The sequence below is a fragment of the Caloenas nicobarica genome, chromosome 2 (assembly GCF_036013445.1).
Source record: "Caloenas nicobarica isolate bCalNic1 chromosome 2, bCalNic1.hap1, whole genome shotgun sequence".
NCBI classification, from domain to species: domain Eukaryota; kingdom Metazoa; phylum Chordata; class Aves; order Columbiformes; family Columbidae; genus Caloenas; species Caloenas nicobarica.
In genome coordinates this window covers 29,434,411-29,449,452 of record NC_088246.1, presented here as the reverse complement: position 1 = coordinate 29,449,452, position 15,042 = coordinate 29,434,411, and the positions used below count along the sequence as shown (strand labels likewise).

Sequence of the window (15,042 nt, the reverse complement as noted above, 5' to 3'; positions counted from 1 at the left end):
TTTTCTGGCACAGCATTTGGATATAACTTTCTACTTCCAGAATTCTGGACAAGTGGTCACCAAATTTTGTCTCGTTCCTAAAAACAGATTCATGGATTCTTAAATAATAGAATCCTGCACTAACGTCTATTTCCTAGTGCAAATTGCTTTATTTTTAAGGTGTCTTTGTGTGCCTTGCCAACAGAGTGGTAAGCATTTCTGATGGTTCAGACAAAAATCTTACTCGGTTATCATCCCACCCCCTTTTTAAAACAAAACGACGTGTTAGACATCAGGTTAATTTTATTTAATATAATATCCAAACACGAAATGCCCTGGTAAGATACGACTTGCAGATAAGGATACACAAATTTGTATATTTCTCCTATTACTTATTACAGCATTTAATTTCTTTCTTACGTTTAAAAAATATTTTCAAATGAAAATGTGCCTTGATAGATGACAAAAACCACCATATCTCAGAAAATTCAAATATTATATGTAATAAAGTTACAAGTGTGATTGAATTTAAGCAGAATTTTTCCGAGCAAGTTCAAGATGAAAACGATGAAGATGCCACCACACTGCTACTGTAGATTTAAGAACTGGATCGGTACCATTTTGTAGATCAACATAATATGTCTGCATCTACCGGGATATATATGGACGAAGATGAAGATCTCAGCTGTCATGCTGTGTGATCAGTTCTTCATTCCTTCCCCAACTTATTATACATAACAATTTCATATTTGTATTGTGAGGAGATAAGCTTGTCCTGAACACTGCCAGAGAAGTAAGCCAAATAAAACAAGAGTCTGCATATATTCGAACTTTTCTTTTTCTTAAAAATATTTCAGAAAGCAATATAGGTATAGTTCTATTCACTTGAATGTCTGAAGTCAGAAACAATTAGTTCACACTAATAAGCATAAAATCAATTTTTCCGTGGCAAATCTGTTCCTTCAGAATAGTGTCAAGTGTTTTACATGTCTCATTATTAGCGAACATTTCTTTTTTTTAAGGAAACAATCCTTTTTACAGTAAGGTCTATGTACAACACGGTGTTCTATATAGAAATGTTCTTATTAAACTGCATATAAGTAGAGCAGCAGGCGGATTGCAAACCGTTGCTCATTTCATTCAGTATCACCATAGAGGAACGCACAATATTTAAGTCCCACAGGCTTCTGTCACTCTTCAGTGAATCCAAGCATTGTATAACATCATTTGCCAACGAAGCACAGGGGAAAAAGACATTACTTAATAGGACAATTCTGACAAGACATTTATCCGGGATTTTTCAACAATGCACATACGAAATGTTCCTGATTAGTGCAAAAAATTGCAGGCAAATTAACTACCTTGTCAGTCCAAATAACAAACCAATCAATTACAGTCTATCCAAGCCTGACAAGCAAACTCAACTTTTTGTCATAATAAGCTTATAGTAGAGACAAGGTAGCTGTTCTCCTTTACTTTAGGTACTCTATTGAGAGCTTTATCCACATCTAAAAATCATATTATAAAAGGCTTCCACGATTGCCTCCGAGGATGAGTTGTGGCAGAGTTGTGTCTCATGAAGGGTATCTACACAGTAAAGTGATAAGAAAAAAATATTAACATTGAAAGATCATAGCAGCTCCGCTCTGTCTTATGAAACATTTTAACATCACACTAAATTCAAGCAAAGTGTATGTTGAGATCCAAATACTTTAAGACCCTCATACCAAACTTCCAAGAGTCTCTAAGCGTTAAAACATTAACCTGAGTTAAGTCTAGCATCCTTCAAACTTTTTCTCAATACAGCTCAAAGAACAAAGGCAGTCCACCAGAAGACAGAGAAGACTTTTTTCCTTTTTAAAAAAAAAAATAAAAAATCATATAAGTAACAATTTAATACCAGTAGGCTTGAATGTGAAGCTAGCATTTTCCTCAGATTTGAAACCCACACAAATGCAGCTATGGGATTGACTACATGACAAGCACAAACAACATGGGTATTGTGCTACAACCTTAAAAAATGCGTGTTTCATAGAACAGCATTTGAGAGAAAAATCTGTCTTAGGATCAGCATTAAGTAAGGGAGGGTTTCTTTCATAATGCAATTTAATAATTTAGTACATAGAAAGCTTTAGTCACTTTTGAAACAATGTATTTATGTCTTTGAGGCAGTAATTCAAAAGTCTTCACAGCTTTTTTTTCCTACTTGTACTTCCTGTCTTTTGACACTCTCATGACATATGTACTTTTCAAGGATGCTTAAAAAAAAAAAAAAAAGCACAACAATTTTAAAGTGCTGATTCTCTACATTTAAACTCTTTAAAAAACTACTTGTAATACAGAAAATCAATGGAATTGTTAGCATTGCGAGATCTTAAGTAGAAAAAATCCATGTTGTTGTTAAGCTGTGCTAACATAACAAACACACATCAGTTTCCAAAGACAGACCTATATAAAGTCTCCACTGCATTTGTTTTGTTTTCTACTTTGAAATGTATTAAAGTAGAATTGTAAATAAAAAGGAATTCTAAACTGCTGTCCTATTTTCATATAACAAAAAAATAACAATCTGATGAACAGGAGCGGTAGTGTTGTTCCAACAACTGGTCTTTGCAAACTAATTTTGACTGTAAGGATTTTGAGTCTAAGAATTAGAGGGACAGCAAGGAAGTAGTACATGTAAATCCATTTCAATTCTCACATCATCTCTTACTCAGGACACGATTAGAATTTTAAATCAGGTGTCCTGAACTGCAATACTACAGTCCAATTTCTAACTTTTTAAGAAAACTGAAGAAAAGCTGAGCTGTAAAATAGAAATACTTTTAATAGTCATCTTATTACAATCCTCTTCCCTTAGTGAGTGCAACTGGTTTTGTTCTGATCAGCTCAGAGCGAGTAAAGTTGACATTGGTGCACATTCGAGCACAGAAACATGAAGGGTGGCATCAGCAAACAATCTGAGACAAGCTCAAGGTCTTTGTGCCACCTCTGTCCTCTCAGCAACATTATGAGTAGCTGCAACTGCACCATCAGAGGCAGCTCATCAGAATGTGACAGGCTGTGCCCCATCTGGGCTTGCAAGGTTTGGACATGAATACAGTGATCCATACTTTTAATGCAAGTTTTTATTTGTGATTCTCAAAATGAGTGTGTACATATATTTACACACACATATATGTATGTATATGCACTCACATATGTGTAAATGTACTTATAATTGTACTTTTACATAAATAAGTTTATATTTAGAAATTATTTTTATGTAAAAATTACATTTATGAAAACATGTTTTTATATATGAAACAAACTTCATAGCTGAACTAATACAATACTAATTTAAAATTTAACAATAGGCTCAGAAATTGAAGTAATAAAAGACAAACAAGGCTCATGGAGGAAAATTGTAACTATAGAGCAAAGCTAAGATCCTAATTTTTTGTAGTACTTTAGGTAAGGCTGTAAGAACACTAGCATCAAGTGGGAAGTGAAAGTAACCTACACCTGCACTAGTGATTCCCATAATATTTCTCTGTATTACATTTTTATTAATAACATATAAAGAAATTTTAAAGAATATTATAATATTTACTGATACATTAAAGTGAATATACTTTTTAAATGGTTGGACAATTTTTCCATTTCTGCTGTTTTTAAAATTTGACTTGAGATTCTGGGACCTCCCACACTGATAACATTTCTCCTGTTTTATTCTTTGCTTTTGCTTTTCTCTCACCCTTATGTACCATTTCCAAACCCTCCCTTGTTCAAAGAACTGCTCCCTTTCCTACCCATCCACTCGAATTTCTACTGACTGCAGTACCCCAAGCTGCCTGTGGTGTCTGAACTTGCATTTTTGGCCTTAGTTGGGAAAGGGATTTACTGAACACAAACATCTGAAAGAAGGATAGTGAGCAAAACTGAACAGCTTTCCTTTCTCACCAGTAGATAGAACAAATAGCAGATAGAAAAAGCATCACACATAATGCCATAATGGATGCTTTCAACAGGGATGTTCTCAACTGCATATTTGGTCTTTTAGAAGAGCTCTTCCCTCCCAGCTCTCCTTCATTCCAATACAAATTTAACAACAAAAGCCCTTTCCTTCAAGTTTTGGCACAAAAAGAGAGAAACACATCAACCTTCTCACTTCTCTTCCCTGTAATCTACTCTTCAGTTAAGTACATATTATGTAATGGGGGAGGTGGGTCTACGAATGTGCGCAAATTTCCTTTTCAAAGGAATCTACAGCACAAGAAACCCCATAAATTATTTCAATACTTTCTACTGGAATTGCCAAAGGCCCTCTTCATTTGTGTAACCGTTACTGGAAAGTGTAAATCGCAGACAAGTGTAATGCTTATGTTAGTAGTTTTGATCCTTGTTCTTTTTTAGCCATTTTAATACTTGCTTTCATCAGATAAATACCCATTGTGAGAACAATGTTTTTGGCTGCTACATGGGAACAAGTAAAATACATTTGCAACCATAAGGTAAGCTCAGTTTATCTTCAAAGGTCTGAAGGTAGGAAACTGCTTCAGCATACCTTACCAATTCTGAAACATGAGGAATCTCTCACCCAGTAAGTCTGTCAAGCCTAAAGAGGTATTTGTGAAAAACTTGAATGAAGTAAGATGGTAATGAAAGAGAGGGAAAATAGAGCTATTTAATTATAGAAGTGCTGACAAAGACCAGTTTTATAAAGCAAGGAACCATATCTGCAGTAAATATCAAACCACCTGTAAGTGATATAAGTAATACGCGTTTTTTAAATTCAGGCTGCTCAAGGTACAATCCCTCATCCCAGAAATTAATGTGTACTCATAACTCCATTAAGTGGATGAGAGCTACAGAGCTCTTTAGTGGAAAAAAATAAAAACCCAGACCCCCAAAACATTGACAAGCAATGTGTCTTCTAGACGCTGTTAATTACTTCAATTCTTCTCAGTACTGATCAAGTAAAAAATATTAATAAATGCTTCCTGAGTGGTTACAGATTTCTATTTGCTAATATACACACTGATTAGTCTGTAAGTAAGTTATCTGCAGGACAAAGGATCACAGAACCTGAGGTACCACTGGAACAGAAAAGCTCTGCTTCCTTCTAGTAACTGGCACACTGGAGTATAACTAGTGACATTTAGAGCTGGTCACTGCATAAATGAGGTAAACAAATCAGACTAATCAGTAGTCCTGATTTACAGAATTCTGTTTTCCAAGTACTACTATGCTCACTTCGAAACAAGAACACATTTTCAAGCCATTTCAAAGCCTAGAAGAAATAAAATATCCTATACAAAAGATTAAATAGAATATTGGTATCACATATGTAAAATGGTTTTATTTGGTAATAAAAGTGTCATTTTCCCTCATTCTGCACTGTCTTTATGAATACAAGCTTCTGAGAACCCATGAAAAACATTTCTCTCAATACACTCAATACTCTACATGAAACCCAGCTTTCTCTTTTAAGAGACTGCATTTACAGACCTTGCCACAACAAGGTCCTTGATGTTATCGAAGCAATTTCAAGATACTTTAATCATTGGCAAAAGTCAGTAACCTGACAAGAGAAATTTGGTCCAGGAAGATTTTGGTAACTTAAAAGGAAGATTATTGACTGATGTAATTTCATTTGGATGTGACTGAATCCAATTGATCTGGCTTTTGCAATGCATATCTCCGCTCTGCAGCTGTTCCTATCTGATTCCGCGTGCAAGTGCAAGGAGTGACTATCCCTTTCCACTTAAAGCAAAACTCTTCCTTCCTCCTGCTATTATTTTGAATGAACACACGAGGAGAGCATTTTCAAGTTTAATCTCTGTACTGACTGTAAGGAAAAATATACTCAACTGAATGCCAACCCACGAATTCAATCCAATCTTGTGGTTGTTAGCCTATTCATTACATAGTTAGAAAAACAAACCATAGAACATATTTCATTATTATTATATTATCCTAAATACTGAGTTAGGGCTTGTATAACACATGGTCATATGACAGCACGAAACTAATTCTCTATCCCAACTGCACAATATAATGTAATCTACACTTTAATAGATTGTATGTATTTTCAGTTGAGTACTTAGATGCATTCGAAAGAAAAAAATGAGCATAATAACTTAAAAACGGGCTATGATATGTATGAAATCATATCTTCCCATACAAGTTCGGTTTACAACAGTTTTAACAAAAGTGTACCAGTATGAACGTCACAATTAAAGTTAAAACAGCATAAATATTAAAGAAATTGTGGTATAGATGGGAAGCTAAAAAAGCCTTGAAGGGAAATGAGCAGGCCACTGTCCATAGATCCTGTTCATGTAGGTTGCTGCTCTGCTAAATATCAGACACCTTGTTTACATTGCATCAGAATTAAGGGGAACACAGGCTGGCACTGACCTGCACCTCAGACTACAAGTGATCTACATGCATCAGTGTATTCTTTAACAAAGACATTTTCTCCAAAATTCAGTACAGATATTACAACTTGAGTCATTTTGTCTCTCATACAGGAAGCCATCTTATTCAGATACTTGGATAACTGAATACTGATGAATAATGTAATCATCATTATATGATCATGAACTATAACTGAATCAGGATGTAGCAACAGATGTTGCCACCAACATATATCTGGCATGTCAGCTTTTTTAAGATTACAAAAGAGAATCTCATGGAGGTGTCTCAGTTTAATTACTAACTAACTGAATTACTAGTAACTGGAATATTCTAAATGTTAGGTCTAACTGCTGCCTGTAAAAAGGTGTTGCTTCAAAAATAAGCCTTTTGTGGAGATTTAAAAAGAAATCAGGGCCTCAGCTTTAATATAAAACATAATTTATGTTTACAAAAATATTTTAACATACTAAACTACTTTATACTCTCCTGTTTAAATGACTATGAGTCATCTTTCTCAACACACTGCGATGCAGGGCAAATTTATCAATGGAACATTAGTACAAATAAGCCAACAGTAACTGTGTCATAAAGTCAGTAAGATAAAATGCAACTGAAATTGACCTGAAATAGTGGAGCACAGTAGCTTAATGCACCATCTCCAACATAATGCTTTTGCCACATGCATACTTTTTCTCAGTTTGTATGCTGTCTTGGTTGTGAAAGTGAACAGATGGGAACTCTTATTAAATGCATATCTACCCTGACAGCGAAGTTACATACTATATTCAATTATTTCACCCAACACGACGGATGTAACATGCAAAAATGTCAAAGCAACAAAAGAAAAAGGGAAAGGCAATGCAAGCACAGAAATTTTAAAAGCTGTTTTATCTACAGAAGTACACACCAATTTAAGGACAGAATTTTTTAATTTTGAATTATGTGAAAGCTGGTCATTTAAATCAAAACTTGGTACTTCTTAAACAACTGAAACATAATTTTCAAAATACTTCTGATCCCCTAAATAAGTATATATACAATCTGAAAAGTAAAACTTTGCTTTACAAGAAAGCCATTTGGCATTTCCTCACACAGACAGGGGTTTATTTCCCCCTTGTTTATTTCACGAAAGTAGAATGAATTGAAACAAAAAAAATTAGGAAAAATTTTCACTGCAGAACTAAATTGGCCTTTTCTCACCCAGCACTAGTCTTAGGCTGTCTGCACACATAAAACATGCTTGACCAACAAAACATGACTAGCTGGCCTTAAGACAAAACAGTGAGCTTTCCCCCTGATTAGCTAGTAATTTTTTTTTAAGTTTTAAGACTTTTGAGGGTCTTATAGCTCCAGGAACATTCAGGCTGCTCTGAAGCAGCGTTGTGTCCCAGACATGCCCATAGAATCCAATCCTCAGCATCAACCACCACTTCACCTGCCTGATCCCCAAGCAGGCTGGAAAGGCTTCAGGTTCTGTTGATGATAATAGTCACAGAGTACCTTTCCAGTAAAATTATCTCTTGCACAAACTGTGTGTAATTAAGACTTAATCTATCACTAAAGTAAGTCAACTGCATAAACTCAATAAAAATGTTTATATTTTATATATTACGCAAATTCTTTTTATTATAAGTACTGTCATTTACTGTAAGAACAGTGTATTCTTCCTTAAGGACTACACAAATATACTACCATACCATTAATCTTTCTGATGATAATCATACTTTAGATTTTATTATTTTTTTGTTTCTTTAAAGAAAAGGAGATGAAGGAATTTTCAGTAGGTTGGCTTTTTATCACTGGGGAGAGATGACTTCTGAAAAGATAATCTAAATTTCATTGTAATGTCTAAATTTTAACACTCGACAGTCACCATCAGGTGAGCCAACTGCAAAGCCACTGGACTGCATGGTTTTCATGACGCTGTTAATGAAAATGCAGGGTTAAGTCACTGAGTTAGCCATCAGCTATTGATGGTGTATTGATAACTGTGAAGCATTTAGAATCTCCTCTGTGACTTCAATATGTTAAAATCTAAGCAAGACTATCAGAGCACCACCAAACAAGCCAAAGTAGGAATCCTGGTTTCCCGCTCAGCTGTTCTTTAAAGCACGTGTCTAACAATAAGGTTAAGCTGTCCCACTGCAGGTAACAGGCTTCGTGTAATTATATTAGTCTGCTCAGTCTAAAGCACAGATTCAGGGCTAACAGGTATTTTTTCTACCTTTTTAAAGTAATTTCTTCTTCAATACATTTATAGGGTTTTTTCCTGCCAAAAACTCCCACTCCTAGAAACAAAACTCTAACAGTTCTGTTGTGAGCCACTCAAATCTCTACAGCATCACGTGGAGCCTCTTTACCAAACTGCTGTATATCATAGCCCAGGTTAAAATCTGTGAGGCACTTGCTGCTATGGCTGAGATACGCAGAAATCAATTAAGATCAGGTTTTATTTATAGTTTACATTGAGAAGATTAATGGCACTACTGAAACTTTATTGCTTATTGGGACATTGTGTCTAGAGAACAAAGGGAGGTGTAAGTGCAGCCTCTTATCACTGCTATGGTTTAAAAATTACAGAAGAATTTACTACTTCTTCACCACAAATGCTACAAAAAGCTGTATCACAGCTTTGGAAGAGGAAACCTTGGCTTATCAAAGAAACTGCTAGGCAAAATCCTGCAGGTGGCTGTCACAAAAGGGAAGGTTAACAAGTGAGAAAGGGATGATTTTTAATAGAAAATTTACTCAGAACTCAGAGAAACACATCATCCCATTGTGCAGAAGACAAGGAAATACAGTAGAAGGTCTGTTTGCTTAGGCAAGAGACTTCTTAATCAACTAGATTAGCAAAATGAGTGGTGGTAACACACAGGATATGGAAACACATAGAAGTTACACAGGAGGAGTATTAAAGGTTGCTTGAGCACCTAGGGACAAAATTCAGAAGGCAACGCCCCAGATGGATCCAATAAGAAACAGAAAGGTGTTCCACAAGAACGTTAGCAGTGAAATGAAGTCCAGAGAACACGTAGATCATATTTCAACTGGTAGCACAGAAGGGGCTGATGTACTTGATGCCTTTGTGCTCAATGCCTCAGTCTGCACAGTGAAACTCTGCTCTCAGACTTCCACGCCAGCCAGCATGATCTGGGGAAAAGGAGGACAGCCAACAGCAGGAAAGTAACGAGTCACGGTCTATTCTGTCTGAATATATTCAAATCCACAGGGATTATCCAATGATTCTGAAAGGGATGCTTGTTGCCTCTGCTGGGCTCCTGTGTAAGATCTAAGAAACGTCATGACAACCAAGGCAAGTCTCTGACAACTGAAACTAAGACATGCCCTTTAATAAAAGGTATTAAGTAGGACCTAGAATATCACAGGTTGGTCAGCCTCAACTCTGCCCTAGGAAAGATCAAGGAGCATGTCCTCTTGGGATCCATTTTCAGACATGTGAAGGGATGAAAATAACCCAGAGCACTCAAAAAAGATTTATCCTGGGTAAACGGGTTGCTTATGTTTGACTAACCTTACTGCCCTCAAAGATGAAATGATTGGCTACATGAATGAGGGAAGAGCAGTCGTGCTAACATACCTAAGCATATTCAGTGTAAGGCTTTTCACACAGTCTCTTACGGTATTTCATTACTAAGTACAAGGCTAGATGAATGGGTTGAATGCCAGCTGGACTGCTGGGCTCAAAGAGCAGCATCAACAGTTTGAGATCTCGATGATATTCAATAGCAGACAAAATACCACAAGGGGTGATTTTGGGGCTAATATAGTTCATTAAAAAAATCATCATATGAGACAAAATTCACCCTCTGCAACTTTAAGAACGACACCAAGTTATGAAGGGTGGACTGGCAAATTGAACAGTAAAGCCTCAATCCAAAATTTGCTTGAGAAACTTGAAGACTAGACCAGCAGATAATTGTGAAGCTCATCAAGAAACAGAATGAAATTTTGCATGGAGGGGGGATAACTCCATGCATCAGTGCAGATCAAGAAGCAACCGAGTTGCTCTCGGCCCTGCTAAAAGGACCTGGAGTGTCAGCCTCGGTATGATTAAATGAACGTGGGACCAGAAAATCAAGGAGATCTTCTACTCAGAACTAATGAGACTATGCTTAAAGTGCCATAACCAGTTTCAGGACACTCAATTCAAGAGAGATGAGAAAACATAGTCCACTCAACAGCTACCAAGATGACAGGGCCTGCATGGAGAGGCTGAGGGAGCTGGCCTCATTTAGATGGTGAAAGAGGACATTAAGGGGCAAGGTGGGGGGATCAAGCTGCAACCCACAAACACCTGAAGAGCAGTTACACAGACAGTACAGCCAAATTCTCCTCATTCATGACCAATGACATCATGTGGGTTCACAGCAACAACCTGCAGTTTGGGAGGCTCAGAGCGGATATCAGCAGCAGTTTTTCCATCATGAGGAGCAGTGCAGCAAATTCTGAGGGTACGCAGGGCTCCTGGGTATGGGAACAGTCAAGCAAGAAATCATGAAAATTTGTTCTTGGTATTCTAAAAGCCTTCATTTCAGGTATTAGAAGAGTAATCCCTACATCAGCCATTATTTTTAAGTATTGCTGATTCCTATGATCAGGATGGGAAGTAGCTACATTGAAAAAAAAAACCCTGTGATGCTCAGTGTCTGCGTCAGTGGGGAACTTCTGTCAGTTACAGGGAATAAGAAGAAATTTGCTTACCAGCCCTCTTATAGACAGCATTTGACTGTCCACATACCAACACAAGATCTCTAAGAGGTGTCCAAGACTGATTTATAATCAGTCTAGTTGTATACGAGTAGTAAAATGTTGTGCCCTGATGCCACCCTAAAATTCAATAGTAGTTGTCATAATAAAGGCCCTTTTCTTTGATTAAAAGGTGTTTTTATATTCTGCTGAAACCTAGATAACATAAACTTCTCCCCAAGAAAAAGCTGAGAAAAGTTATGCTGCTTTTTAACTGTGAGCACATCTAAAGCACATCTGTAGCCATCAAAATAAAAACCTCAAGAAAACTAGTATTATTCATGTATATTTACGACTCCAAAATAAAAGACTTTTGACATGAAATGGCCTAAGTAAAAAGTTCCCAGATGCATTTACAAACAAAATATAAAGTAAGTCAGAAAAGTATAGAAAACGTAATGCATTCACTTGCACAGTACATACGCATCCCTGTATTTTAAAATACACATCTTAATAGTGGAGCAATTTTTTGAGAGGCCAGAAAGTTTTTCAAACTGCTTGAAAGATACAGAAGAGCTGGAAAGCTCTGTTTCAAAATGTATTTGCTTAATTTACAAGGCAAACATTTTATATATTCCATTATAATTTCTCAGGTCATGTTTAGTCTTAGTTTTTAAAACTTTCTAAACCAGAAGTGACAGGTCTCAAAGTGGAAAAGGAATAAGAAATACACACGCAAAATCAGGAATTACAGTTTTCTTTCAAACTAGTTCTGGAGCATGCATTATTTAGTAATATTTTTTCAAATGAAGCCAGAAGTTAACCAATATGTATGAACAACAGATATATTTACATTTATATCATAATCAAGCTATATACAAAAACCATCATCTAGTACTCTAAAAATAATTATTTAGACAAAGTATTTAGAAGTACAGTTGTTATAACATGGTTGTTCGATGTCATTGCTGACAGCATGCACGCAAATAAAATTCAGATATCATACATAAATCTTAAAAGCAATGACGACTATTTATATTGTATACAAAAATCTGTTAGTTACATTTATGACAATGCCAGAAGTTTGATAAAAAGTGTATTAGGAAGATGCCCTTTGTGCTACGCAATATATAAATTGTTTCCACAAGAATTAAAAAAAAATATCAGTAAAATGATCAGTAAAATGATTAAGATTTTTCTCAAACAGTATAAAAAGGCTCGAACAAAATAATTTCATTATGACAAAAATGGAACTCAAGAGAGTTTTTGCAGACTTGTTGCAATGTCATTACTACGTAAGTGCATTCTTGAATATTACTTTCAGCAGCAACATCAACACCACACTGTAGATGAAACACAAAGTGGGGTTTGTTTCAATTGAATCAAAAGATGTAGTAACTTTTTTAGATAGGAAAATAATATTTTATTTGTACTACATATTCTCATTATATTACATCTTCGCAATAAAGTCTATATAAAACAAACCTAAAGCAAATCAAACCAGTAGGGTGAATTGATGCCTCTGGGCACATTTGGACAGATCCATTCCACAGTACAGTTCACTTTGCGACATGAGAACAAACTCAGCATTTAGTCCAGGCAGAAATGAAACTGCTTTTAAAAGCAATTAGTAACAGGCTTAAAAGCATTTCAAGTAATGCACCTCTATAAATTTCTGTCCTCAGAACAGGAATTTTGGGAGAAAAATACAAAATAAAAGACGACTGTATGTCATCCTGCATAATTTCAGAACTGCAGAGTACATTTCGCCTTTTGCCTTATTAATAGTCATAGTCATTCTGAAATACTCCTCCACCCCCTCTGTTCCTTTCCACAAATTTTTCCTCTCAAGAAGAAAACACCACCAAATGTCAATGTATCAACCCATAGGAATGATGGACATAGAAAAGGCAAAAATGAAGGATATAAAGAAGTTAAAGAATTTGATTTCAAGAAAATTGTGAAGTGCTTGACTCTGTGACTGTGATTAACTGATTCCTGAAATCTCTCTTTTCACACTTATTTTTGGAGAACAGAGGAAAATTAAAATATTCCAAATGAGGCTAAGACTATTTTATCTATTTTTTTAATTAATTGGTCAAGATAGAGGAAATATAGCAAGTAACATCAAAGGAAATATATAAAAACTTACAACAGAGAATTTCAGCAAAAAAACATGTTTACAGAGGATTACTGATCAATATATATTTGATTAGTTAAGCCATATACTCGACGTCTTTCTGCATTTATAACAAAGTGTTTGTAAGCATGCAAAATAAACACATTGTAACTGTAATTATACAGGCAATGCTATTATGGTTTAGCACTTTTTTCATTAATGCTTGCTGTCATATTTTTTAGAAAAAAATACTTTCTTGTTCAGTTAAGAGCTTTATTAATATTTTGATTAATCAGTAAAAACAATTTAGCAGAATCAGTCTTAGAGATATTTGTGTATCATAGAGTGATGCATATGAACATAAACAAACACCTTAGAGGCCCTTTTGTCTTGCTGGTGTTCTCTGCCTCTCAACTTCTAAGTAATTTCAACAGAAGCTGTTTTGAAGAACAGTTTATATCCTGTGACACTGCACATACTGATGCTCAAATGTACCATCAGGAAGCTCACAGGAAGGGAAAAAAACAAAAAAACCACCTTGCAGAAGGATTGGAGATGACAAAGGTCTTCTATCAGTGTACCTTCAGTATTTTCAAAATAACATACCAGTATCAAAGAGAAATTTCATGATCATAATAAAACAAATACCCTCTGCCACCTATACCAATAAAATGGCTGAAAAATTATTAAGATGTCATTTTCCAGTCATCCACTCGTCATCTTTGCTTCACTGACTTGCCTCGGCCATAGCAACGTCTCCTTTCCACACAGGCTTCCTACTCACGACTCCCTCTCCTGGCTCTTAAAATAGTTTCACTATTTCACCTCCTCTGACTACCATCCATACGGTTTTCTTGTTCCAGTGCTTTTTCTAACCAACCCAACTTCCTTCTTCCAAGTCCTGGGGCTTGATAAGTCTGGATGTTGCTGCCTCTCCACACAAGTTTACCACAGCCTCTCAATTCTATTTCTGCACATCTACACATTTACCATCCAAACTCGAGTCCTTCTGCAGCCCACCAGTCTCAGTCCCACCATGATCTCCGTACTTGGCTGTGACTACCAGCCTTTTTGCCCAGACAACCACAGCTCACGGGTTTGTCTGTCTGCAACCCAAGGCCCTGTTTCATACAGCACATCTGCATGGCTTAGCTCTACTGAGGAAACAAGTTCAGATGTAATATAGTGCAAAAGCCAAACTCTGCTAGATAAGTAAACAATTTCTTTGTGTCTGTTGATTTGAAATGGTATACAGCTGTGACTAAAGAAAAAACCCTCCCAAAACAAACAAACAAACCAGGAACACTAAAAACCCTGAGAATACAGTGGAGAATCTGAAGATGGCAGTTCAGCAAGAGCAAGAGCAGCCTGGTACAAGGAACACTGAGACATCTTCACCTTACCAATGACTGCCTGACCAGCAAAGATTCATCAGACATCTGCACTGAGCGTGATACTTATACCAAAGCTTAGTGTAGCAACATGGTAGTCCTCACCCTAACTGAATAAGTAATTGCTGTGTATTCTTGAGTTATAGATATCCTGCTCGCATCTCTCTGTGAATGACAAAAGATGACAGTGACCAGAAGAAGGAGTTACACACCTGCCCACATTCACTGCTTGTCATGGTTGAACCCCAGCCAGCAACCAAGCACCATGCAGCCGCTCACTTACTCCTCCTCTCTGTGGTAAAACTTGTGGGTTGAGACAGACAGTTTAATAATAATAATATTAATAATAATAATAGAATAATATACAAAACAAGCTATATATATCTCTCAATTGCTCACCAGCCATTTACTGATGCCCAGCCCGGCTCCAGGCAGTGATCCTGC

At 36.2% G+C, this 15,042-nt stretch overlaps 1 protein-coding gene across 5 annotated transcripts in view; it reads right to left on the bottom strand.

Moving 5' to 3' along the window:
• Positions 1-15,042, bottom strand: part of PHF14 (PHD finger protein 14) — a 166,276-nt gene that overhangs the window by 61,376 nt on the left and 89,858 nt on the right. The window contains exon 17 of one of the 5 annotated variants that reach the window (XM_065629509.1): positions 318-1,566. The exons of the other annotated variants lie outside the window; for them this stretch is intronic. Coding sequence (XP_065485581.1) covers positions 1,554-1,566 — 13 coding nt within the window. The 3' untranslated portion in view covers positions 318-1,553. Of the gene's footprint in view, positions 1-317; positions 1,567-15,042 lie in introns of those variants that run through there. 5 annotated transcript variants of the gene reach the window in all.